The sequence below is a fragment of the Balaenoptera acutorostrata genome, chromosome 1 (assembly GCF_949987535.1).
Source record: "Balaenoptera acutorostrata chromosome 1, mBalAcu1.1, whole genome shotgun sequence".
NCBI classification, from domain to species: Eukaryota; Metazoa; Chordata; class Mammalia; order Artiodactyla; family Balaenopteridae; genus Balaenoptera; species Balaenoptera acutorostrata.
In genome coordinates this window covers 173,063,441-173,090,802 of record NC_080064.1, presented here as the reverse complement: position 1 = coordinate 173,090,802, position 27,362 = coordinate 173,063,441, and the positions used below count along the sequence as shown (strand labels likewise).

Sequence of the window (27,362 nt, the reverse complement as noted above, 5' to 3'; positions counted from 1 at the left end):
ATTATCACTCATTTATTCAACAAATATTCCAATTTAATAAGTAATATATAGTAATAGGTAATATATATATAATGACTATTATAATATAAAAATATTATTTAATGCTGATGCATGCTAGGAAACATAATCTTTGATCAAATCACACTTTTTTCCCTGAAATCAATCACACTAACTTTCTAAAAAAAAAAAAAACACAATAATGAAGAACACTAATTTCAAGTGACAAAGAGTAAACTTGACCAAGTTTTGCTGAATTTGTACTTTATTGTTCTTTCTATTATACCAACACAAGTTCTGAGTAATGACATAGTTCTGTTTCCTTCCTCAAAGGAGAGCTCTAATAACCTATTTCCCTATACTCTTCCTATATCTACACCATCCCTAAAAACTGCTTTCTGTAATTCTTACATCCCTAGACAGGAAGAGGGGAGGGTTCTTCGAAACCTCATTTAGTAAGATGTTCTCATCTTCTTAAGTCATGGAAGAGCAATTTGAAACCCTCCACCAAAACTATGCCTTCCCTCTATTTTCTAATCTACAGTGTAAAGAGAAATATGGCTTCAGTTCAACTGTTAGTCATGGCCAGTCCTTTATTATGCCTCCAAATTCTTAAAGGATAATAAGTACTATGTCTTTCTCCTCTCTTCTGTAAGGATAGAAAAATCTAGTTCCTATAGGCAAATTTTAGTCACTGCTTTTATTTTCTTCTGATATTAATGAATAACAATTGAATCAAGAACCAAATTAAAGTTTAGCAAATGAGTGTTCATCATGTAAATCATAATTTCCTACAAGTTTTTAAGAGCATATTGTAGACTCTAAAAATGGTTCACCCAAATAGCTTTGAGTAGGGAAAGTAAAGTGGAAAAATGGTGACCAGTGTTCTTTATCCCTCCAGGTTTTCAGGGTGTGGGATATACAGACTCTTTCACTATTACAAGTCTTCCATGATAGCCAGGGAGGACCAGGAGACATGCAGATTTACTCTATGGTATTTGATTCCAATCATGGCATGCTTGTTACAGGTAAGTGCACCCAATTAATGGCAAACAAAACTCATATGTTGATTTTTTACCTTTTTTTAACTAGCACTTTATCACTGACTAGAAGAGAAACAAAACTAGATGGGAAATTTATAAACTGTGATTGCTCACAATCGGTAACTGAATTCAATCCTGTTCCTTCCTGTCTTTCTATAGCTTGGTGAATGAGGTCTTGAACCTAGGATTCAAGGTGGTGGGGTTAAGCAGAGAAGTGGGATGTAAGCTGCTGCTACACATAGAGCAAATCCAGCTCTGTCTTGACTGTCGGGAGCAGGAGTATGATCCATCTTAGAGTGGCTGCACCAGCATGCTGAGTCAGTGCCCCTTTTCTTCGAGGCAATTTGACCCCACGCACTGTGGTACTGAGACAGTTACTCGGTGAGAAGTGTGTTGACCCTCCCACTTCTAGACAAAGAACAGTGGAGAGAGAGGATAGAGTCCTGAATGACAGAGCCCCCAGCACTGATGCCAACAGATTTGTTGTCCCCTTTTCCTGCTGTCCCTTAGAAAGGTGCTGACTAAAGAGACAAAACACCCTGTTAGGCATTTGGGTTGAACACTATTCACATGTCTGCCCTCAGAAGAAGCTTTAGAAGAAATGAACAGTATTAACAATACTTATTCTTTCTGGAACATCAACCCAGAATGCATTTCCTAAGCATTTTTCCACTGACTACCTGCTCTGAGTTCCTGTGAGATTAATTAGGGCAGAGAAATGATTGGTGATATCTCTGCTGGTAGAGAATATAATTATTTTTTAACTTTTGGGTTTTTTTCTGGATTAGAAGTGAAATAGCACTTCTTGCTTGATAGATAATTTTCCACCTTGTAAAACAAAACAATTCTAGTTGTAAGCACCCCATCTCTATACTACCTCCTCTAAAAATAACATAAAAATGACTACAAGCAAATTTTCTCTTAGTGCCCCAAACTGCATGTTTGATTGCTGGGCTCAGCATCTTCATCCCATTTATCATCAGAGTAACTAAAGACTCAAGTATCAAGGCAAAAACAAAAACACAAAAAACAATCAGAAAATCAAAAATGCATCCCAATATTATGTAATTCTGATAGTATTCTTACAAAAATATAGAGCTTTGTGTGTTGCTTAATCACTAAAATTGCATACATTGACTGCAACCATCAACTTGACATCAGGATTGCATGAAGCTTATCTCTCAGATTTTAATTTGTGCTTTCATTCAAATGAAGCAACCATAGTAATCTTCTAAACCCCAATGAGAGCAACACCACATGGTAGAATATGTTGTTGTAAGTGTCACCATTGTTGTTGCTATTGTTACTCTATTAAGACAACTACCATTTGATTAGTTCTTCCACAAAATGTTTTCATGGACTTTATTTCACTTGATCTGCACAACCACCACTTGAGGTAGGAATTAATATTTATCTTATTTTATAAATGACAAAACTGAATATTAAATATTTCAACTGACTAGTAGAAGGACACTAGTTGAAACATAGAGCTGGGATTCAGTCCCAAAGCTTCTGACTCCTGGATCCACTTTCTTTCTCTGTACCGCATTGTTTCCATAGTAGTTGCGTATCTAGCCAAACGTGTAGAGCAGGGGTCCCCTACCCCTGGGCCACGGACTGGTACCAGTACCGGTCCATGGTCTGTTAGGAAATGGGCCACACAGCAGGAGGTGAGTGGTGGGCGAATGAGCAAAACTTCATCTATATTTACAGCTGCTCCCCATCGCTCACATTACCTCCTGAGCTCCACCTCCTGTCAGATCAGCCGCGACATTAGATTCTCATAGGAGTGCGAACCCTACAGTCAACTGTGCATGCGAGGGATCTAGGTTGTGCACTTCTTATGAGAATCTAATGCCTGATTATCTGAGGTGGAGCTGAGGCGGTGATGCTAGTGCTGGGGAGCGGCTGCAAATACAGATTATCATTAGCAGAGAGGTTTGACTGCCCAGAGACCATAATAAATCAGTTGCTTGCAGACTCATATCAAAACCCTATCAGTGAGTGGCAAGTGAAAACAAGCTCAGGGCTCCCACTGATTCTGTATTATGGTGAGTGTTATAATTATTTCATTATATATTACAATGTAATAATAATAGAAATAAAGTGCACAATAAATGTAATGCACTTGAATCATCCCAAAACCATCCTCCCCTCCCCAGTCCATGGAAAAATTGTCTTCCACAAAACTGGTCCCTGGTGCCAAAAAGGTTGGGGGCTGCTGATGTAGAGGATTACCACTTGTTCATAAGCATAATAACTAGCTTTGTTGTCAGTTTGGATAAAGTCAGTTACAGTCAGTGTAATGTCAAGGAACCTATGAAGGAGCTCCATGTGTTGTTTGATTACCTGGTTACCACATCCCTCTCATATTTCCATCCAGAGGTATTTGAATTGAGAACTACTACCAGAAGAGCCACCTCCATTTCTTTTTACACATGAGTAGACTTTATCTTAAAATTTAAACACTTTAAGAAAGTGTTTATTATCTCCTGCTGAAAATTTTGCTGCAGTTGAGATTTCTTTGGAGAGACTAGAGAAAACCAATATGAAGGGTCAGCCTTTGGTAGCTTAATCTCCACTTCACTAAGTAGACTATAAAAAATAGGAAAATAGTGGTCACCGAAAAAAAGGTATCAAGGAAGCCCAAATGCCCTACACTTGAATATTAATGAAGCCCAAAATGAATACTTTTCTCTGGCTGAATCATGTTTGTTTCATTTGTCAAAAATGTTTTTGAATAAATGGATGTATTTTCACCTCATTAGGTTTCCTAGGCATTAATAACCTCACAGATATTAATAATCTCACTGATCAGCTATTTGCAAATGCAACTTGTTGAATAAAATCCTTTGTGATTCAAATCTTCTAATATTGGGTATTTATGAGATTCTTATTTCTGTTCCAGGATCTAGTGTTATGGACATGTATCCTTTGACTAGGATGATACAAGATGCGAAGCAGGTTCCTCACACCCATGAACGAGAAATCAATGTCATGCTTTACAACAAATATTTTCACCAAGTACTTACCATCTGCTCTGAGTCTGTAATTAAGGTGAGTACATATTGACTCTTCAGGAAGAAAAAGCCAAAGAAGATAGAATTTTCTCTTCTTATAGGTAAGTCTTTAAGTGACTAAATAAAGGTAATGGCACATATGATGGAACCCTACATTAGAGCTATTTTTAAGCTTTCATGAACACATGAAAAACAAGCATTTTAATCCAGCTCGTACTGCTTGTTATTAAGCTTACACACTCAATTAAAAAATGAAGCTAGTCCTTACAATCAAAATAGGAATTTTAAGGGAAATATATCAAGGAGAAAAAACTAGTGTGTGTGTGTGTGTGTGTGTGTGTGTAAACTTTTTAAGCTGAGCTACGGGAAAGAGAATGTTAAGAAGGAAGGGGAAGAAATGTATAGATGTTTCCTATAACCCCAATAGGTGCAGGACATGGAACCTTATGGTGCCTTAAATCTATGATCTTGTTTAATCCTCGTACTAGTTCTCTGTGGACAGATAAAGAGTTCCATTTTAAAGATGTGGAAATTAGGACTCAGAGATCAAGGCAACTTGCCCAAGTTCATATAACTAGTAAGCATTGTGGCTGGGATATGAACCCAGGTTTGCCTGAGGTGAATACCCAAGTCCTTTCCTCTGCAATCCTCAGGCCATGTCATTAATGTGTTCCCTAGAGGCCAGAGTACTTGACCATCTTAACTGTATCTGTAATTATGACCACTGAAGTCATCTAGCAGTGATGGCTGGAGGTGTTTGCTTCCAGTGTTTATCCTTTTATTTCATGCATGCTCTCCAAAAGGAGACACAGGGAGCAGGAGAAAGCATTCCTCTGGAGACTCCTCAAATCCCCTCTCAATTTTGACCTTCTGTGCTTATCCGCTCAAGAGTTTCTCAGGCCAAAATCTCCTAAGTTCATTTAATTATCAGTTATTTCTGATAATGCTTACAGAACAAGTAGAGGGAAACTAAAACTAAAACCTGTCTGTTTTCATAAAATACTGACCTCTTAAGGAGAAAGTGTCTTCCCTGCAAGGGGAGAAGGGGAAAGGAAGGCATCTAGGTGAGTTTTCATACCTGATTGGTTGGCGAGGGATCATACTTTAGGCCAGGAAATGGGTGGCCTCTGAGACCCCTTCATGCGGTGGCCCTCATTCTTCATTCTCCCTTCAGGACCTCATCTATACCCAGGGGTGCACAAAGGTTAAGAGCACGGGCTTAAGGTCCAGACTGGCTTCTTTCAGATCTTGGCTCTGCCACAGCTCAGTCAGGGGCCCTTCGTTATCTGGTCTCCAGACTATTACATCAGCTACTCCTTCTCCCACTCGCCCTCTTTCACTCCAGGTGCAACAACTGACTTTCAGTTCCCTGGAGCAACAGTGCACCTTCCCATCTCTGGCCCTGTGTTTACACTGCCCCTGTCCCCAAATATCTTGAGTTCAAACTGTGTTGCCAGTTCAATTTTATTGTTTACTGACAGTCTAATATACACCTGACAATGGCAGATCCATGAAAAGGAAAAGATTCAGACTGAAAGACTGCAAGTCTAAAGTTTCTACTGCATTTCCAAAGAGACAGTGATGAACCTTGATGTGTTTCTAGATTTTCTGATTATACCCAGCCTAATTACACATACAGCCTTCTCTGAAGTCTCAGCCTCCCTCGCCCTCCCTTCCCCTTTTCTCTCTGTTAAGAGCTGGGCACATGTCCCTAATCAGAACACTCCTTGGAAAGGTCAGTGAGCCCTTTCCTCATGATTCTCTCAGATTTCATGCTGTTAACCACAGATTCTGTCCTGTGACCCCTAGCTAATTTGGATGAGTGTCAATAAAGAGTAAAATAGTTAGTTAGTGGGAAGCAGCAGCATAGCACAGGGAGATCAGCTCGGTGCTTTGCGATGACCTAGAGACATGGGATAAGGAGGTTAAGAGGGAGGTTCAAAAGGGAGGGGATATGGGGATATATATATATGCATACGGCTGATTTCACTTTGTTGTACAACAGAAACTAACACAGTATTGTTAAGCAATTATACTCCTATAAAGATCTATTTAAAAAAAGAATAAATTCAATTTGATTTCTCTGTCTGCTGAACTCGTAACTGTTACATTTCTATCTTGCTGCTAAGCTTGCTTTGTGCTTACAGTAGCAATTGACTACTTCCTGGACAGACAGGGGCTGCCTGGAATAGTTGCTGCTTGTTTCAGCCCACCTACATACATTACAGACACACTCTGGGGTAGCACAGTAACTATTAGACAGCACTACATCTTTTAGACCTTTCTTTGGTCAAACCAACACTCATGGCAGAATGTTGGGAGAGGTGTTAGATGTGCATTGTACCAATTTTGAGGCTATTTTGAATACTGTAAAATTGATGAAAACTGAAGGGCTTATGGATTATTTGATTGTTTTGTTCTTTCCTGTAGGTATGGGAACTCGAAACTGGCCTCCAAATGTACCAGATTTTAGACCCTCATGGCTTCAATGTTGAACTGACTTCTGCAGCTATTGATGAAAGTGGATTTCTTTTTGCTACAGGAGCATATAATGGTCAGACTAATATCCAGAGTATAGCCTCCCTGCTTTAGTGTCCTGAGAATTTGTTCTAGGATCTCATTACAAGTTGTTTGGGTTAGAGGGGAAGCATGAATCAGGCTGGAATATGTAAACGTGCCAGCGAGAGTGCTGTGCCTGACTGAACAGTGATAGGCCCTTCTCTAACTGGCATTAATGTCCTGATACTGGACAGGACAATACGATAATAGGATAATACGATATTATCGTTCAAAATAATCAATACCTTACATTACACTTATATAGTTGCTTTTCAGTTTGCAAAGTCTTTCATATATACCATCTCATTCTGTTTTGACTGAGACTTATCTGTGTTGCACTGACTCATTCTGTCCTTTTAATTTTGGGTACCATCAGCTAAGAGACAGACATTCTATTTAGTACTTCTGATAATATTTTTACTGACAATATGGGACCAGACAAAATATCCATCCAACTTTGCTATATCACATCTAGAATTCTATACTGGACTTGTTTATAAGTCTAAGCTGCTTAAGGGCATGTGTCATGTCACACTTGAGAGGATGTCATGCTCCAGTTGTGCTGTGTCATTTGCTGCTCTTGCTGTGGGGAACTGCATAGAATTTGCTAGAACCAAAGAACTATAGCCTGCCTCTCTTTTCACCTTACCTTGTTCTGAACTCCCATGAAAGAACTGCTTTATCTAGACAATATGACCATCTGCATCACTACTCAGAATATATTTCTTCTAGGTATATATTTACTAAATAAATTCTTGCTTGTAAGCCAATGGATGGACTGACTATCTTGATGTGAAAGTCTGAGTTTTTAAATTGTAAGCAGATAACAGTACACATGAAATAAAATCATGAATGCTGAGTTGATGGGGTGTGAATAAATGCAACTGCTCTTCATGTAGGAGAGTTCTTAAGAAAGCAGTCTTATCCGCTCTATAAGCACATCCTGCCTACATATGAAAATTAGAAATTCTGAGCAATGCACATGACCATTGCCCAGCATAAGCATTAAGAAATTCGTATAAATGACTGAGATACTATTATTTTCATGCAAGCAAGTCATATTTCACTTTGTTAGTGCTAGTGACAGTTTGTCCTCCTCAGAAGTACATGTTAATTGTCAAAGACTCTGGGTCTAGGACACCCTGAGGAAAAGGATTCTCTAGATCCCAAAGCAACTCTACCCACAAGCCAGCAGTCCCCTCATTTTCACCCACCCATCACCTGGGAAGAGCAGTATCCTCCCTGCTTTCTGCCCCACTAAATCTTATTGTCAAAGTCCTAAGTCAGCAGGAAATCTGGGCCATGAGACTGTGGTCCACATACCCAAGTATAAGTGAGAGCATGATCACTTCTTTTACTTGTTTATATGACTTCCTACAAGACCATAAATTCCTTGAGGGCAGGAACTATGCTCACTTTTCATCCCCTGCTCCTACCACCGTGCTGTGTATATAGGGAGAATTTAATTAAAGTTTAAAGATGTTTTTAGTGAAAAAAAAATAATGGGGTTGTGAGTATTGCTGATGGAGGGAACCTAGCATAAAGGAAGGAAACACAGTGAAAACATTCTGGATGTCCAGCAGGATTAGAACTGGAAGATAAGAAGCAGGAGGAGGGGGTTGAGGTTAGGGTTAAGGAAGGGGAGGAAAAGTACCGTGAAGGGCAGTACACTAGATTTTAACCCTGAGGTCACTATAAAAACCCATGTTAGAAGATAATTATCAGTGTACACTGAGTAATGACATAGAAATAGGCATTCAACAAGTATGCTATCATCTCACCTAGTCTCTTCATCAGGGTCTCCTAAATGAATGAAGTTAACTATAAAGAATGATTTCAAATGTAAGAAGAAACATGACACCCTTTCTGCATTTCCTTCTTATGTAACAAAAAAACAACTCAAAGCTTGATTGTTTCCTACCTGCTGGCATTCTTTTAAACCTTTTGTTACCAGTAGGAGATAGTCCTAAAATATGTTAGCACCTTAGGAAATGACACTATTGGAGTGATTTTTTACTATCAGTAATCATTGTGACATGATATTAGATAGATAGATAGATTGATGATAGATACTGAAGAGTACTTAGCAAACTGGAAAGCATTGGGAGAATAAAGGCAGAAAAGACCCACTTAAGACAGAAAGCTCAGACAGGAGAGTCTGAGAATTTCAAAGAAAACAGTCACAAATTTCAAGACATTGCCTGGTCCTGTTTATTTTTTATCAGCCTATGACAAATTCAGGCATACAGACATATACTTGGTACACAGCCATGTTAGAGAGACTCATATATCGGTCTCAGTGGGAAATAAACCTAGGAAAAACTGTTGCAGAAAGCTTTCAATTAGATCAATTTTCTCTGAGATAAAAGTCATTCTTTCTATACATTATTTTTGCCTATATAGTCTTTTCTCTGTGTGTTCAGGAACAGTTAAAATCTGGGACTTTGGCAGTGGGCAAGAGATGAAAGTGTTACCAGAAGGGAAAGACTGGAAGGAGGAAGAGCACTGGCTGCAACGCCTGATTTTCCTGAAAGCTCAGGAAAAACACCAGTACTTGATCCTCGCTTTGGAGCGCAGTGGGAAGATCAAAATGATCCAGGTTTGCAATCCAATTTTTATATACTCTATATGCTCTTCTTGGGAAAATCAACTGAGTGTGGATAATCCCCATTTAAATCCTCTCTTGCCAGCCATCTGAGGATAGTATTTCTCCACCAACCCTCCTAGGATGTTCCTAATTTACATTACCCAGGTCCAAGCAAAGAACAAAAAAGAATAGCTGCTCAGCCATTGCGTCCTGCCCATCCAGTGTTTGCTGAAGGGATTAGCTGGGATACTCTGGAATGGATATCAAAAAGATTAAATTTACATACAGCTGCCAACTCTGACATGGTTTATACCCTCATTTGGGGATAATTCACTGGCAGAGCTGCTTCCCAGCAGACTCTGTGAAAGGGAGCAATGATTCCTCTCTGAACATTATAACCCATAATGCATTCAGGGATGCTCAAGTCACTTTTTCAGTTTGTCACCAAAATTGCTTTGTTTACTTTATAGTTAATAATGCAATCTGCTCAGGGCTGTTTTACAGGGATTGAGGTAGACTAATTTTTTTTTTCCTGTGAGTCTATTACCACCTAAGAACACTAATGCCTTCTTCATTCTTAAATGAAAACTAGATCATTTATGGACTTCCGTGGTGGTCCAGTGGTTAAGATTCTGCACTCCCAATGCAGGGGGCACGGGTTTGATCCCTGGTCAGGGAACTAAGATCCTGCAACCTGCACGGCATGGCCAAACAAATTTTTATAGAACATAAAATAAAAAAGAAAACTAGATTATTTATCCTGGCTATTAAGTGGATATTTCCCTGACTAGAACTCTGGGATTCATTGCCCTTATTATTCCTCTTCTGAAAGCTAAGATCAGAAAAAAAGTCTTGAATTAAGGGAGCATTGATTATGATGACTGACGGCCCTACTGTTGGAAAAAAGGAGTGAAAAACTTTCCTGATTCAACTAATCTTTCTTTGCTGTTTGAGCAATCCAAAATGACACTGTGCTAGAAAGGAAGCTCTAAAGTGGAAAGAAATAGTTGTAAATTTCCTTTAAAAGATTTACTTTGTAATTCTACCATGGTCGGAATGTTGAGTTCTTACTGATGAACTCAATTACCTCAATAAATAAAATGAAATACTGAGAAATGAAGTTAAAACTTGAATAACATATAGACCAAAGGAAAAATTTAATGACCTTTTAGATAATTGAGACAAAAACAGTTGTGGCATCAACACAGTTCTATTTAATTATGTATTAAATAATTTGCAGGAAAGTGAAAACAAGTTGATAGCCAAGTCAATACATCACTAAACGAGAATTTGGTCTGATTATTTTTTGCTGAATTGACAAAATAAAGCAATAGTTTAAATATCATCTAAACATAGACACATTCCTTCAGAAACCAGAACTTGCAGGTAGCATTATTCCTGAAAACTGGGGCATGTAGTTAGCACTTGTGGGTTTTCAGCCTGTGAAGAAAGAACCTAAGAAGTGACACAAAGCAAGGGGGTCATTAGGAAAATGTAACTGGCCCCAAATAAAGTTTTGGCTAGAGATGGCATTAGTCTTTCTTATAGCTTACCATTTGTTCAACGGATGGCCTTAGACTGGAATTCTTATTCTTTATTTCCCATTTTCTTACCATCTGGTCCTGACACACACATGCACACCCTTGGCCCCAGCTCATGCAGTGTCATTCGTGTTGGCAACTTTGCTTTTATCACAGCTTGGTCTACCAACCTACTTTCTCTTTAGAGAGATGAAATAAAACCAAACTCATCTCCACCCACTTAGCCCTCGGAACCTTTAATTGCTGAAATGATTAAAAAATAAAGAAGTAATAAATAAAACAAGCTCACTTACTCCCTAAAAAAAATGGCACCGTAGAAAGGAACTTCTTAGTAATATAGTCTAAAATGCGACAGTGTATTAATTTCCCTGTTTTAAATTAGTGCAATTGACCATCAAGATACCCTTCCTAACAGACAATGTCTGTTGTTATAAACACTCCTTTTTAAAAACTGCAAAAAGTAGCATGGTGCTGTTCTCACATCAAAATTGCTTTTAGTCCTATTGTAGCATTTTTCACTTTATTTTGATTTTCCTTGTCTCCAGAATTCCATAGATTGAACTTGATGAGGACTGAAAACCCCTCAGTGTGTGATTTTGGGACCCAAAACCCCTTGATAGTGTGATTTTGGGACCCAAAATCACACTATCAAGATGAGGGTGAACCAGAAAGAAAACAGCCAGCCTCCTAGGGGCAATGCAGGAAAGACTGCCCTCACACTAAGCCAAGCAAGGAACAAGGGAGAAGAGTAGGAAAACAAAACAAGATGAGACAAACCCTGTCCCTGAGAAACTGACCACAGGTAGGATCTCATATGCATTTTCAACCTGGATTGCCGCCTAGATTTGCAATACTTAGGTGGTCAAGGAAATCTTAACTGTGAACTTGGTTTACGGTGATCCAATACTGGTAGTTCCACCAGGCACCTGGCAGAAACAAGCACAAATTCATTCTGGAGGAAGACAACTTCATCTCAGACCATAGCTAACATTATTAAGCTCACAAGGAAACAGGACAACCAAGTTTGGGCACAGAGAGTGACAGAACAACAACAAAAATATTCATATACAGTGGAAATGGCATAGCAGATATTTGTGGCAAGAATATACTTTCCAATAAATCGTTTTGGAGCAACTAGACATCCACAGGGAGAGAAAAAAAGAACTCTAACTTTCATGATCTCATCTAAGACTATTTCTTGTGGATTAATGACTTCAAGACATTAATTGAAAAACAAAACAATATGATATGGTTTTTAGCAGATAATTAAGGGGATTGTCTTTATGAACTCAGGATAAAGAAATATCTTAAATGATATTTAAAAATCACTAGTTATTAAGGAAAAGATTAATTTATTTGAGTTAATTAATAACATTTCTCCATCAATAGTTACCATAATGAGAGCAAAAAGACAAGAGTAGAATTATAGAAAATATTTGCAACTTGATTAGTATCCAAAGTTCTTAGATAAGTAAGATAAACAGTTCAATAGAAAAATGAAAAAAGATAGGCAGTTCATAAAGCAGAAATCACAAAAGGCCAATAAACATATGAAAAGCCGCTAAACTTTATTAGTAAATTCAAGTTAGAATTAGAATAGATATAATACCCCCAATAGACTGATTTTAAAAATTAAGTCTGATAATACTGAGTTTTAGCAAGACTGTGGAACAATGTGACTACTCATTCACTGCTAATGTTGGTGTAAATCAGCACCAACTCTTGGGAAATATTTTGGCATTCTTGAGTTACAGGACCTTTTATTCAGTCTATATGTAACTTCACCATCTTGAAGTGACAGTGTTACCAATGAGCAGTCCAAAGCTGCTCTGAGTCTTCTTCCTTTGTAAGCAACTTATTCTTTCTCTCTGCAAATTTGTAAGATGTTATCTTTGTCTTGACGTTTAAAGTCTATGCCTATCTGTATATCTTTTCTCATCAATTCCACAGGAGACTTTCAATCTGAAGTCCTAGATATTTCTTCCAGCTCAGGGGATTGTTTTGTATTATTATTTGTGTATTAGGTGTCTCTTTGGCATCTGTTTCTTTTTCTAATTCAGGAACCCATACTATTTGCATATTAGGTCTTCTGAATCTGTCCTCTAAATCTCTTATATTTTCCTCTGTGTTTTTGTTTCATTTTAGTTTTGCTAACTGCTTTGAAATATTTTCTCTACTGCTAGGCTATTAGTTCAAGTCTCAGACAGGTGCTGATTCTCCTTCAGCTCATCAACCAAATTCTTAAATTTGAAGATCACGTTGTGTTGGTTTTTGTTTCTGTTTTGAACTCCCTTAAGTACTGTTCAGTTTTGCTCAAGTTATCATACTTCCCAGCAGTTCTAGTTAGTCTGGGATCTGTTCTGCATGTTTTGTCTGTTCTTCTCTCTAGATTCTAGGCCTACTGAACTACATTTCTTTTTCTGCTCACTGGGGTTTGGTTACTAGAAAATTACAAGATGTGATAATCCCAAAGTGTGGGATGTACAGCCATGGTGTTCTTGAGGGCTGGGGTTTAGCAGTCCCCACAACAGTCCCCTGTCAAGGCACTGGCAGTAAGCTTTTCTGCTGCCCATTCTCTTCTCACTCTCCCAATTTCTAAAGTACAGAAAGCTTAGTCCACCTGTTCAGCTACTCCTCTACTTCCTTGGAAGAAAGGGAAACTAGGCATAAGCCATGCCACACATTGCCCCCTCCACACACACCTCTGGGGATTTAAGCATATTTGCAGATGAACCACCATGCTTAAATCCCATCCTAGGAGTCTCCCCCTGAATAAGGGTTCCCAGGCTTTTATTCAGCCCAGGGGGGAACAGGCCCATGATAACTTTCTTTCCCCAAACTCTAAACCCCATTTCTCTGCTTGTCCCCAGAAACTGTTGAGGGCAGGAAGGTTGTTCTTCCTGATGTTGAAGCTGGGAGTAGAGTGGAGAAAAGATGAACCAAAACTCTATCTTCCAAGACTCTCAGCTGCATTAAACAAACAAACAAACAAAACAAAAAATTCTTCATGGATCACATTCAGTTATTCAGGAAACAATGCTAATGCATTATGAACTAAAGTGGAGTCCCCATAAGTTTTATGTACTTCTTTTTAAGGTCTTCAAACCAGTTTTTAATGGTTTAAAATGTCGTGTCTCTCTTGTACTTATATTCTTAGTTTTCTTTTCTCAAGTCTCAGAAAAATGCTTGTGCAGTTGCCTGATCTCTTTCCAAATCATCACTGTACTAGTTTTTCAGGGCAAGGTCCTTTAGTCATGTAATGGGAGGGCAGATTTTAAATTGACTGACCCACTGATAAAACTTCATAGACCACAGAGAAGAAAACAGTATAGTTTTTTATATCTCAGTTTTAAGAGAATAAAATTGTATTCTGAGTACATAAAAATTTTGGTAAATTTGGAATAAATTTGCCCCAAAACCCTTTTTGACAAAACCATAGGTTGATTAGAAATTACTGTTCTAACATTATGAACAAAGCACTATGGGAGTTCAGAGATTTTTATTAACCCCCAAAACAGTTCAAATTCTAAAACCCCACTTATTTCTTTTTATTTGCTCTTCCTTCCTATCCACATTACTTTGTGTGTCTACTCATATAGGCCTATTTGTGAGTCCCTTAAAGCAAAAGACCTTTCTTTGTGAAGCAATTAGCATAATACATGCCCTTAGCATTATGAGAACTGCTGTTTTTCTGGAGCACCAATTCCTAAAGGCCCATCTGCCAATACCTATCTGAGATAAAAAGTTTCACCAATTAGAGATGAAATGAAGAAAATAAGAATAATTTTTCATAAACCCAATTTTACTTTAAAAATTGTAAGATTTTATCTTTTTTACTTTTTTGTATTAAAATAGCTTTTCTTTTCATAAAATGAGGATAATAGAGTTTTCTCTCTCCTCTTCCCTCATGTCCTTTCCTAGTAAAATTAAATGTTAGTAACTCTAAATCAATCTTTTAAAATATTTTTAAAATTTAGTGCTCTATGAATTCAGAAAGTCTGATAGCCACCTTCCTAAGTGGTTCAGTTGAAACCAGCTAAACTTATTAAAACCACTGTAGTCAATTCATCCCATCAAGGGGGCCCATGACCCTAACTAAGCTATTACTCAGTATATCAATATCAGATCACTAATTGGATATTGCTGAGAGTCCTTCTACTCCCACAATGGTGCAAATGCTAACCAAAGAATCAACTAGTATGTGGGAGTACCACTGTTCATACTTTTGAATTAACATAGATATGAGATAACAGAGATATTAGATTTACACCTAGAATCATAAAGTTTTTAAAAAAATGGAAGGACTTTTATCCATTAACTAAGGAAAATAAGTCCCTATAAGGATATACACTTTGCCCAAGGTCTCACTAGAACTAAGACTAGAAACACATTGTCATCATGCCTAGACTCATATTCTCCCCACTTTACCACAGCTGCTTTTCAACCAAGGAAGATCCCTGCTCTGCTCACAAAATAACCAATCTTCAAAAATTGGCCTTTATTCCCATATAAAAATTGAAAATTCTAAAGCTAAGAGCATCTCATGAATAACAACCAATTAGAAAACAGAATAAATAAATACAACAGCAAACAAAAATCTAAGGTACCTAAAATAAATCTAACAATAACATACAAGATTTTTGTGTGTGGGGGGGAATCTTAAAGGACATAGAAACACCCTGAATAAATGGAGATATACCATATTCATGGATGGGATATCACAAAGATATGTTTACTACAGTAAAATTAAAAACAAACATTTGCCTTAAAAAACAAAGTAGAAGGACAAGTCACAGACTGAGAAAAGACCACTGCACCCCAGGTAACTGAGAAAAGATTAGGAACCAGAATACCGAAAGAAGCTCCACAAATCCAAAAGAAAAAGAAACAGCCCAACAGAAAAATGGACAAAGGACAGATAAGAAATCTGGATGGCTCACAAATATATGAAAAAAAAAGTTCAACTTACTAAATTATTAAAATGTGATTAATGTAATTAATAAATTTTAAAATTAATTTTTAAATGTCCTATTTTAAACCCATCAGACAGTCAAAAATAATATTTAAAAATCAAGTAAAATGAAGTTTTGGCAAGAATGTGAAGAAAGGAGAGCTTTTATTTACTCCTGGTGAAAGTGGAAATGGACGCTACCTTGAAGAGCCACTTGGCAATACCTAGTGAAGTTGATGGTGTGCATATCTTACAACTTGGTAATTCTACACCAGGCACATGCTCAAGAAAATATGGCACCTGTCCATAAAAAAAGCAGTGAAAAATTGGCAACAACCTGAACACTCATCAGTAGGAGAATGGATAAGTAAATTGTAGTATATTCATACAATACTATAAAGCAGTTAAAAATAAATGAACTAGAGCTCCATGTAATAACTTGTATAAATCTCAAAAATATAATATTAAGTGAAACAAGCAAGTTGAAGCAGAATCCATACAGTGTGATAACATTTATAAAAAGTTAGAAGCCTGGAAGCAATATCATGTAACATATATATTGGGTTGGCCAGAAAGATGTTAAGATGCTACAGAAAAACCCGAGCGAACTTTTTGGCCAAACCAATATATATGACTAAAACCTGAATATGGGGTGTGTTTGTGTGTGTGTATAAACTTTCATGATTAAAACCATATTCAGGTTACTCGTTACCTCTGGAGAGTAAAGAAGAAAGAGGAATTATATTAGGGAGGGATAGATTGTGCTTAAGATATGATAAAGCTGAGTGGTGGGTATATCATTGTTCGCTCTATTTTTCTCTGTGTCTTTAAAACAGCTCAAAATAAAACAGTTAATTGAATTTTTCATGTACTCACTGGATTTCTCTTAAAGGGTAAGGAAGATGATATTTACCTTGCGGTGATATGGGAGCTGCCTGATGTTGTGCCTGTCCTACAAAATGGGAATCGTATTGTGCATCTAAGGATGTCTGCTAAAGATAGGAGTATGGCTATTCCTTTCCCAGATGTGGAGTTGATAGTGGAGAAAAACTTTTCTCAACATGTTGATGTAAGTTTTTTTCTTGATTTGTTTTCCTTTTTATTATGAAAATTTACAAACATATATAAAAGGAGAGAAAATAATACAATGAACTTTTATGTATTACCACCCAGCTTCAAAAATTATCTATGCATGGCCAAACTTATTTCTCGTTATTCCTACCACTTTCCCACGACCACTGTCAATGGATGGATTATTCTGAAGCAAATCCCAGACATTGTGTAATTTCATCCCTAAATATTTCAGTATGTATCTCTAAATGGTAATGACTTGAAACCAAAACAAAACAATGGTACCATTGTTTTCTAAAATAATTTACAAGAAGTCTTTAATATAATCACATCACATTTTTCAGTTTTCCCAGATTTTATCATACATATGTATTTCTTACAGTTTGTTTCAGCCAGAATGTAATCAAGGCGCATTTGTTGCATTTGGTTGATAAGTCTCTTCAGTCTCTTTTAATCTATAATTATCTTTCCATATCTCTTTTTTTTCCCTTGCAAATTATTTCTTGAAGATACTGGACAATTAGTGCCTGGTTTCTCATTTTCCAGATTTTGCTGATTGAACCCTTGTGGTGAATTTTAAAAGTTCTTCTTTACTTCCTTTAACCTGGTAGTTATATCTGGTGTATGCAGTTTTGATTAAAAAAAAAAATAAGACTCTATAGTACATGGAGGTCACTACAGTACATGATGTCATGTACTTCCATCAAAATTCACATTATACTGTTCTCTTTTTTTGGAGCAGCCATTGATGACCATTACCTAGGTTTATTATTTCATTCAGAGTTGCCATCTTAATATTCTTATTCATTTATTAGCTGGAATGTGTCTTTAAAGAAAAACTGTTATCACCGGTTTGCAGGGCAGAAATAGAGACACAGATGTAGAGAACAAACGTATGGACACTAAAGGGGAAAAGTGTTGGGGGATGGTGGTGGTGGGATGAATTGGGAGATTGGGATTGACATATATACACTAATATGTGTAAAATGGATAATTAATAAGAACCTGCTGTATAAAAAAATAAATAAAATAAAATTCAAAAATTCAAAAAAGAAAAAAGAAAAACTATTATCAACTATTTGGTTACACTGAGGTACAGTTCAGATAGGAAATCAAAGTAACTGATTGATTCGTTCCTTACATTTATCAGTTTTCAAAATAAGAAATTTGGTTCATTAGCATCCTCCAAAAAAGTGGTCAATGGATTTTATTTGTTTAGTATCATTATCAAATCATAAATTTAAATATTCTTGATCTGTTTCAGTCTATTGCATTATTAATTAATTCTCAAATCATCCCATCTCAAGCTAGTTGGACACTTTTCAGGCTTCTGAGTTCTTTTGACATGACTCTAGTAGTTCTGGATAGCTTCCAGGTGTGACAAGTTTCCAGACTTATTTTGTTAATTTCTTGTTCCAGATCTAGAATCCACCATTTTACCAAGAAATCCTAGTTCTTTTAGTGAGATTAATCATTAAAATAGTATTAAGAAACTACAAACTGAGTTTTAGAGATGCTTATTGTCACTAGATTGATCCTTGTTTTTAGAACTTTTCAATGGACAGAGCTAGGAAAAAAATTTAAGAGAAAATACATCTTTAGCTTGTACTGATATTCCCATTCAGATTTAAAATAACATGGCATTACTGATTTTACTTTTGTTATCTTTTTCTCTCACAGAAAAATCTCTGTTTCTAATGACATTAACATAATTACTTACTTGCTTTATCCTATTATTTATATAATGTATCTTATATAATATATAGGGTTTTATGTCATATTATATTGTATTATAGTATATTATATTATAGTATGTTAGATTATAGTTTTGGAAAAAAATAAAATAACTAGAAATATGATAGCTGAAACAATTATCTTATTTTCTTTGTAGTGTCTGTCCTTAGAGTACATATCTCTTGGAATATGCAATCAAATTACTATGCTTTAAAATTACTTGAAATAATTTCTTGTGCCACCAACTCTATACACGACAAAGTTTATTGCATTTTTAATGTATTGCTTTTTAAAAATTTAATTTTATCTAATTATTATGCAAAACATTTAAATAGATTTAAATCAGATCTTCAAAACAAGATTTATTCTAACTTGCATTCCTGTCCCTTCTATTCTTTTCCTAATCTATAGTTAACATTTTGTTTTTAAGTTTTTGATTTATGCTTCCAATGTTGTTTTTTAAAAATATAATCTAATACTTATCCTTATGTGTATCCCCTCACACCTTTTTAAGCAAGTGTTAAGATACTGTACATATTCTTATATTCCTTGCTTACTTTATTTAATAATATACTCTGGAGATCATTATAAACAGTATATAGAAATGTTCATCTTTTTAAAATTAAGGTAAAATACACATAACATAAAATTTACCATATTAACCATTTTTAGTTATAGAGTTCAGTGGTATTAAGTACATTCATATTGTGTGCAACCCTCATCACCCAGAGAACTCTTTTCATCTTGCAAAACCCAAACTCTATACCCATTAAACAATAACTCCCCATTCCCCCCTCCTCCAGCCCCTGACATCCACCATTCTACATTCTGTCTCTACGACTCTGACTACCCTAGGTACCACATGTAAGTGGAATTACACCATATTTGTCCTTTTGTGACTGGTTTGTTTCACTTAGCATAATGTCCTCAAGGTTCATTTATGTTGGAGCATATGTCAGAATGTTCTTCCTTTTTAAGCCTAAATAATATTCCATTGTATATATATACCACATATTATTGAAATCATACAGTATATATTTAAAGTTTATTTAATTTAATATGTTGTTTAGATTTGTCTATGTCACTGTATATATCAATAGCACTTTTTATTGAACACCTACTATGTGTCAAGCACTATTCTTAGCATTAGGAATGCAAAGTTTAATGAGGTATGGTACCTGCACTACTGCATTATAGGATTGTAGAAGAGAACTTGGAGGGTTAAGCCAGGGTGCAGGGGTGAAAGAAGAGGAGGTTCCTGATGAAGATAGTTGCTGAATTAGTTCTTTAAGAACTATCAAGAGTTAGCTTGGCCCAGAAAGGGAGTTTCTAAAGGGAGTTGAGAAGACAAAGTGAATCCCAAGGGGAGGAGTAACGTGGAAAATATGTCACAGTGCTTGCTTGGCAGCACATATACTAAAATTGGAATGATACAGAGAAGATTAGCATGGCCCCTGCACAAGGATGACATGCAAATTCATAAAGAGTTCCATATTTTTCACAGAATACACATTCTTTTCAAGTGCACATGGAACATTCTCTAGGACTGACCACATACTAGGGCACAAAACAAGCCTCAACAAATTTAAGAGTATAGAAGTAATCTTAAACATCTTCTCTGACCACAACATCATGAAACTGGAAATTAACCACAGAAAAAGAAATGAGAAAAAAGCAATTACATGGAGGCTAAACAAAATGCTACTAAAAAACCAATGGGTCAACGATGAAATCAAAGAGGAAATTTAAAAATACGTTGAGACAAATAACAATGAAAACTCAACCATACAAATCTATGGGATGCAGCAAAAAGAGTTATTAGAGGGAAGTTCAGAGTAATACAGGCCTTCATCAAAAAAACAAGAAAAATCTCAAACTACCTAACCTACCATTTAAAAGAATTAGAAAAAGAAGAACAAACAAAACCTAAAGTCAGCAAAAGGAAGGAAATAATAAAGATCAGAAAGGAAATAAATAAAGTAGAGGCTAAAAAAACAACAGAAAAATTCTATAAAACCAAGAGCTGGTTCTTTGAAAGAATAAACAAGATTGACAAACCTCTGGCCAGACTCACCAAGAAAAAAAGAGAGAGAACACAGATATACAAAATAAGAAATGAAAAAGGAGACATAACAACAGATACCACAGAAATACAAAAAACCATAAGGGAATACTACAAATAATTGTATGTCAACAAATTCAATAACCTAGAAGAAATGGACAAGTTTCTAGAAGTATACAGTCCACTAAAATTGAATTAAGAATAAATAGATAGGGACTTCCCTGGTGGTGCAGTTGTTAAGAATCCACCTGCCAATGCAGGGGACATGGGTTCGATCCCTGGTCCAGGAAGATCCCACATGCCGTGGAGCAACTAAGCTTGTGTACTACAACTACTGAGCCCATGCGCTGCAACTACTGAAGCCCACGTGCTCTAGGGCCCACATGCCACAACTACTGAAGCCCACATGTCTAGAATCCATGCTCCATAACAAGAGAAGCCACCACAATGAGAAGCCCATGCACCACAACGAAGAGTAGCCCTCACTCACCGTAACTAGAGAAAGCCCGTATGTAGCAACGAAGACCCAATGCAGCCAAAAAATAAATAAAATTAAAAAAAAAGAATAAATAGATAATTTGAACAGACTGATCACTACAACTGAAATAGAATCTGTAATTTTAAAACTCACTACAAACAAAAGTCCAGGACCAGATGGTTTCACAGGCGAATTCTACCAAACATACAAAGGAGAACTTATACCAATTCTTCTCAAATTCTTCCAAAAAAATTGAAGAGGAGGGAACACTCCCAAGGACATTCTATGAAGCCACCATCACCCTGATACCAAAATCAGACAAAGACACCACCAAAAAGGAAAATTACAGGCTAATATCTTTGATGAATATAGATGCAAATATTCTCAACAAAATATTAGCAAACTGAATCCAACAACACATAAAAAAGATCATACACCACAACCAAGTGGAATTCATCCCAACTTCACAAGGATGGTTCAACACACACAATTCAACCAATGTAATACACTACATCAACAAAATAAAAGACAAAAACCACATGATCATCTCAATAGATGCAGAAAAATGCCTTTGACAAAATTCAACATCTATTCATGATTAAAACTCTTACCAAAGTGGGTATAGAGGGAACATATCTCAAAATAGTGAAAGCTATTTATGACAAACCCACAGCCAATATAATACTCAACGGTGAAAAGATGAAAGCCTTCCCACTAAAATCTGGAACAAGACAAGGATGCCCACTCTCACCACTGCTCTTCAGTTTAGTATTGGAAGTCCTAGCCACAGCAATCATACAAGAAAAAAAAACGTATCCAAATTGGAAGGAAAAAGGTACAATTGTCATTATATGTAGTTGATAAGGATACAAGATTAACATACAGAAATCAGTTGCATTTCTTTACACCAACAATGAAATATTAAAAAGGGAATGTTAAAAAAACAATGTCTTTTAAAATCACAACACAAAAAATAAAATACTTAGGAATAAACCTCACTAAGGAGGTGTAAGATTTATATGCTGAGAACTATAAAACATTAATACAGGAAATAAAAGAGGATTCAAAGAAATGGAAAGATATCCCATGTTCTTGGATTGGAAGAATTAATATTGTTAAAATGGCCATACTACCCAAAGTAATCTACAGATTTAATGTTATCCTTATCAAATTACCCACAACATGCTTCACAGAACTGGAACAAATAATCCTAAAATTCATATGGTACCATAAAAGACCCAGAACAGCCAAAACAATCCTGAAGAAAAAGAACAAAGCAGGAGGCATAACCATCCAAGACTTCAGACAATACTACACTACAAAGCTACAGTAATCAAAAGAAAGTGCTATTGGCAGAAAAACAGACATATGGATCAATGGAACAGAATAGAGAGCCCAGAAATAAACCCACTCACCTATGGTCAATTAATCTTCAACACAGAAGGCAAGAATATACAATGGATAAAGATAGTCTCTTCAGCAAGTGATGTTGGGAAAGTTGGACAGCCACATATAAATCAATGAACTTAGAACACACCCTCTCACCATACACAAAAATAAACTCAAAATGGCTTAAAGACTTAAACATATAAGACATGACACCATAAAGCTCCTAGAAGAGAACATAAGCAAAACATTCTCTGACATAAATCATAACAATGTTTTCTTAGGTCAGTCTCCCAAGGCAATAGGAAAAAAAAATGAAAGTAAACTAATGGGACCTAATCAAACTTACAAGCTTTTGCACAGCAAAGGAAACCACAAACAAAATGAAAAGACAACCTACAGAATAGGAGAAAATATTTGAAAATGATGAAACTGACAAGGGCTTAATTCCCAAAATATACAAACAGCTCATACAGGTCAATATAAAAAAAAAATCAAAAAATGGGTAGAAGACTTTAATAGACATTTCCCCAAAGAAGACATACAAATGGACAATAGACACATGAAAAGATGCTCAACATTGCTAATTATTAGAGAAATGAAAATCAAAACTACAATGAGGTACCACCTCATGCCAGTCAGAATGGCTATCATTAAAAAATCTACAAAAAACAAATGCTGGAGAGGGTGTGGAGAAAAGGGAACCCTCCTACAATGTTAGTGGGAATGTAAGTTGGTACAGCCACTGTGGAAAACAGTATGGAGGTTCTTCAGAAAACTGAAAATAGAATTACCATATGATCCAGCAATCCCACTCTTGGGCATATATCCAGACAAAACTATAATTCAAAAAGATACATGCACTCCAATGTTCATTGCAGCACTGTTTACAAGAGCCAAGACATGGAAACAACCTAAATGTCCATTGACAGATGAATGGATAAAGAAGATGTGGTAGATATATACAATGGAATATTACTCAGCCATTTAAAAGAATGAAATAATGCCTTTTGCAGCAACATGGATGCAACTAGAGATTATCATACTAAGTGAAGTAAGTCAGAAAAAGACAAATACCACATGACATCACTTATATGTGGAATCTATAATGACACAAATGAAACTTTGTATGAAACAGAAACAGAATCAGAGGCATAGAGAATAGACTGGTGGTTGCCAAGGGGAAGGGGAGTGGGAGAGGGTTGGGTGGGAGTTTGGGATTAGCAGATGCATTCTATATTATATATAGAATGTATAAAAAACAAGGTCCTACTGTATAGCACAGGGAACTATATTCAATATCCTGTGATAAACCATAATGGAAAAGAATATGAAAAAGAATATATATATATATATATATATATATATCACTTTGCTGTACACCAGAAACTAACACAACATTGTAAATCAACTATACTTCAATTTTTAAAAAAAAGCCCTAAAGAAAGACAAAGAAGGATCAATGCAAGAAGAGGATATCACACTCAACATATATGCACCCAGTATAGGAGTACCTAAATACATAAAACAAACACTAACAGAGATAAAGGGAGAAATTGAGAGGAATACAGTAATAGTAGTTGACTTTAATGCTGACTTCAATGGACAGATCTTCCAGAAAGAGAATCAGCAAGCAGCAAAGACCCTAAAGTGTACAGTCCCTTTGCTGTACAGCAGTAATGAACACAACATTGTAATTCAACTATACTTCAATAAAAAAATAAATTAAAACAATCACAGAGGTAAGAAATTGCATGGTTTTCTAGGGATAGCTACAAGTATTTCAGTGTGCCTGAAATAAGTGGTAGAAGATGGAGACAGAGAGGTAGAGACTGGATCATTCTCAGTGTTATTAAGGAGATTGAATATCCTATAAGAAATGGAAAATAATTGAAAGGCTTTAAATGAGAAATGTCATGATCAGATTTGTGTTGTGGTAGCAGCTTTGATGCAGCTTTAATGGCAGATTGAAATGGACAAGACTAAATGCAGAAGATTCAGGTAATAAGGTACCATTTTAGTTAAAAGATATAAGACCATGATAGTGGGGACGGTAGAAGGAGAGGTTTCCAAAAATATTTAGGTGATAAAAGTAGGAGAACTTGCAATTGATTAGTTAGTGATGGATACCATGCAGTCAGGAGAAGGTCCTGAGAGAGAAAAAGGAATCAATACAGCTCCAAGATTTCTAACTTGCATGATGAATTAGGAAGTGGTGCTACCCAATAAGATATAGAATAGAATGAAGGAACATGCTTAAAGCAGGTGATAAGTTAGACATAGTAACATTGAGATACTTGTAAAATTTCTAAGTAATTAGATATATAAGCCTGAAGCTTGTGGGAGAGGACTGGACTAGATTATTAGGTCATTAACGTAAGAGGATGATTATTAAAACATAAGAGGATGAGATTGCCCAGAGAGAGTTAGAAAAAATGAAAAAGGAAATGGGCTGGAGGTAAACCCTAAGGATATAAATATTTAAAATGTTGGTAGAGTAAGAAGGTACTGAGTGAGAAACCGAAAATGAAGGATCATACAGACACAAGCAAAACCAAGAAAGTCCAGTGCCAAGCATGTCAAGAGAGTGAGAAGTTTCAGGAAAGAGAGAGCAATTGACAGTGATAAGAATAGACCTCTAATCTTATTTAGATGTTCCCAAGTCTTGCCTATATCTCTGATATAGCACTTTCAAATTGTACAGTAATCAGGAGCAGTTTTTTCAGGATTACTTGAGATACTGCCTTCCAGGCTTGAAGTCCTCAGTTATGTCCACCAAATAAAACATAACTCTTAGCTTTTAGGTTGTGTCTATATTTTTTTAGTCGACATTTATGGCGACCATGGGTAAGGGACCCAGAGCTGATTTCTTTCCTTCACCTGAACTCTACGAGGATCTGGAACCTTGGTACCAGCAGAGGCCTCATGCCTATTCGCATCCTCGGGGAGTCCAGAAGAATTCGGATGAGCCTCTCCTGGTTCTAGGCTCTCCCGTTATTGGTTGATGATCCTAAGTTTTATTCGGTGGTGTTAAACTCCTCTCTGGAGGAGTAGGTTACCCTTGAAACTTAGTTTCAAGAAGAGGTACCTGGGTTACCCTCAGTGTAAAAGGCACTGGGAAGATTTTTGCTCAGTTTAGACACTGAGTGGTTTATCCTCAGTTTAAAGACTGGGAAGACTTTGCTCAGTTAAACACTGAGTAAGGTTGGACTGGACTGAGTAATTAGGGGGAAGACTGGCCTGTCATTTTTCCTTGAATTGGCTACCTTAATAGAGTTTGTTGAAATAAAACAGAAATCTTATGAGAGCTTCTGAACTCTGAAGAACAGACTGTCTCCTCCGGGCCGGCAACAGCTTTCTCAGGTGAGTGAGAAACTTGCAGGAATGGTGGAGGCAAGTCCATGCAGCTGTCCTATAGGGAAACCCACTAATTTAATTAACAACCTTCTCAACCCGGGATGTGAATAAGAACTGGCCATCCCGCGATCTGAGCACCCATGGTGGTCTTATATGCCACCAGGAGAACCTGAGAAATGTAAGAGGAGGCTGAAACAACTCTGGTGCAAAAGCCTATAGGAGTTAAGATCTCAGGAAGCAATTGGCCCACCACATGATCATCACGATCATCACATTGCACATGATCATCACTAGCAATTTTTATTTCAACAAATTGACCTCAGAAGGGAAATATAGCTTTCAGAACAAAAGAGAAAGGACGACAGATTGCCAGCCTCCAACTAATACCCCCAGCCAGGTTTACGTATGTACAAAACTTACAAGTACTTACTTAATTGGGAATTAAAGGAAATCTTACCCTAAAAATAAGGGGGCTCCTTTATGGAATATGAAGTTAAGTTTAAAAAGCCGGCTTGATAAAAGTATCTTTTCAGAGTTCTGACTTTAAACAAAGGCCTTCTAGGGGGAACTTGCATTTCTCTTTCTGTATCTTAGAGATGTAAATGTTCTAGCTGATCTTCCTAGAGCATTCTCTGTGTGTGTGTGTGTGTGTGTTTGAAAACCTGACCTCTGCCATACTGTTTCTGAGAGTAAACTGTCTGGATCTTACTTAGTTGACATCTTTCTCCACTCTCTTATAGGGAAGCCTCTTGCATCTTATTGGTTTGAATCACTATTATAATATTTCATTAATGGCCAAATGATGGATCCTTTAAATTGGAGAAACTTCTAAATTGGTGGATTTTCTAGAGTGCTCTCATTATAAACAGCTGTTTTATTGGTACCTATAAAAACAAAAATCAAATTAAAGGTGGAAGAAAGAAATATATCTAATGGTCAACCTAAGAACTTCCTTAGCTTGAGTCAAACAAAGAAAAACATTTGGGAAGCTTTATTTGTAGTCTTTGCTTCCCCTCAATAGCTCTTACAGATGTTAATAAAAACATTGGAATAAATTAATGTTAACAGGAAAAAAACATGTAAGAAACTCTAGATACTTTTTCCAGCAAGGTAGAAATTTTTAAAAAGACATCTCAAATGAATAAAGAAATCTTTAGATAGTTATTTAAAATGGGATAAATAAAATGAATATTTATGTGATTACCTAAGGTTAAATGGGCCAAAAAGGACTCCCTACAGGTCCTCAACATTAAAAGCCAACAAGTCTACTTACCCCAGTTTGAAATATACATATATTAAGAGCTGAAAAAAACTTACACTGAGATATCTGACCAGCAGGTATTTGGGGCAACAGTTGGGCCAAAGCACCTGAGTTCCTTGGCTCAACCCCCTCTGGGGATCCCAGAGCCTTTTATATAAAAATAGATAAAATGGGCAGGGAATAAAAAGAAAGAAAAACTTCTAGAACACCTCCTGTAAGATCAAAGTTTGTTGATTGGATCCTAATGAAAACTAAAGGTATAAAAAGTGACAGAATTGAGATGAAAGTGTATAAAATTGATATATTTAAATGGGC

General features: G+C 36.4%; 2 protein-coding genes and 1 non-coding gene across 15 annotated transcripts in view; 2 read left to right on the top strand and 1 right to left on the bottom strand.

Annotated features, from left to right (window-relative positions):
- CHML (CHM like Rab escort protein) overlaps positions 1-27,362 on the bottom strand; it is a 221,698-nt gene that overhangs the window by 97,647 nt on the left and 96,689 nt on the right. Inside the window, exon 4 of one of the 13 annotated variants that reach the window (XR_009009277.1) lies at positions 13,590-13,714. The exons of the other annotated variants lie outside the window; for them this stretch is intronic. The gene's annotated coding sequence lies outside the window, so the exon portion shown is untranslated. Of the gene's footprint in view, positions 1-13,589; positions 13,715-27,362 lie in introns of those variants that run through there. 13 annotated transcript variants of the gene reach the window in all.
- WDR64 (WD repeat domain 64) overlaps positions 1-27,362 on the top strand; it is a 157,952-nt gene that overhangs the window by 79,377 nt on the left and 51,213 nt on the right. Inside the window, exons 11-15 of the mRNA XM_028166581.2 lie at positions 899-1,025; positions 3,949-4,097; positions 6,491-6,614; positions 9,043-9,218; positions 16,591-16,767. Of these exons, the coding sequence (XP_028022382.2) occupies positions 899-1,025; positions 3,949-4,097; positions 6,491-6,614; positions 9,043-9,218; positions 16,591-16,767 (753 nt within the window). The remainder of the gene's footprint in view (positions 1-898; positions 1,026-3,948; positions 4,098-6,490; positions 6,615-9,042; positions 9,219-16,590; positions 16,768-27,362) is intronic.
- On the top strand, positions 19,897-20,002 carry LOC114237998 (U6 spliceosomal RNA). Its single transcript, XR_003623443.2, has one exon. It is a non-coding gene; the product is annotated as a U6 spliceosomal RNA (small nuclear RNA).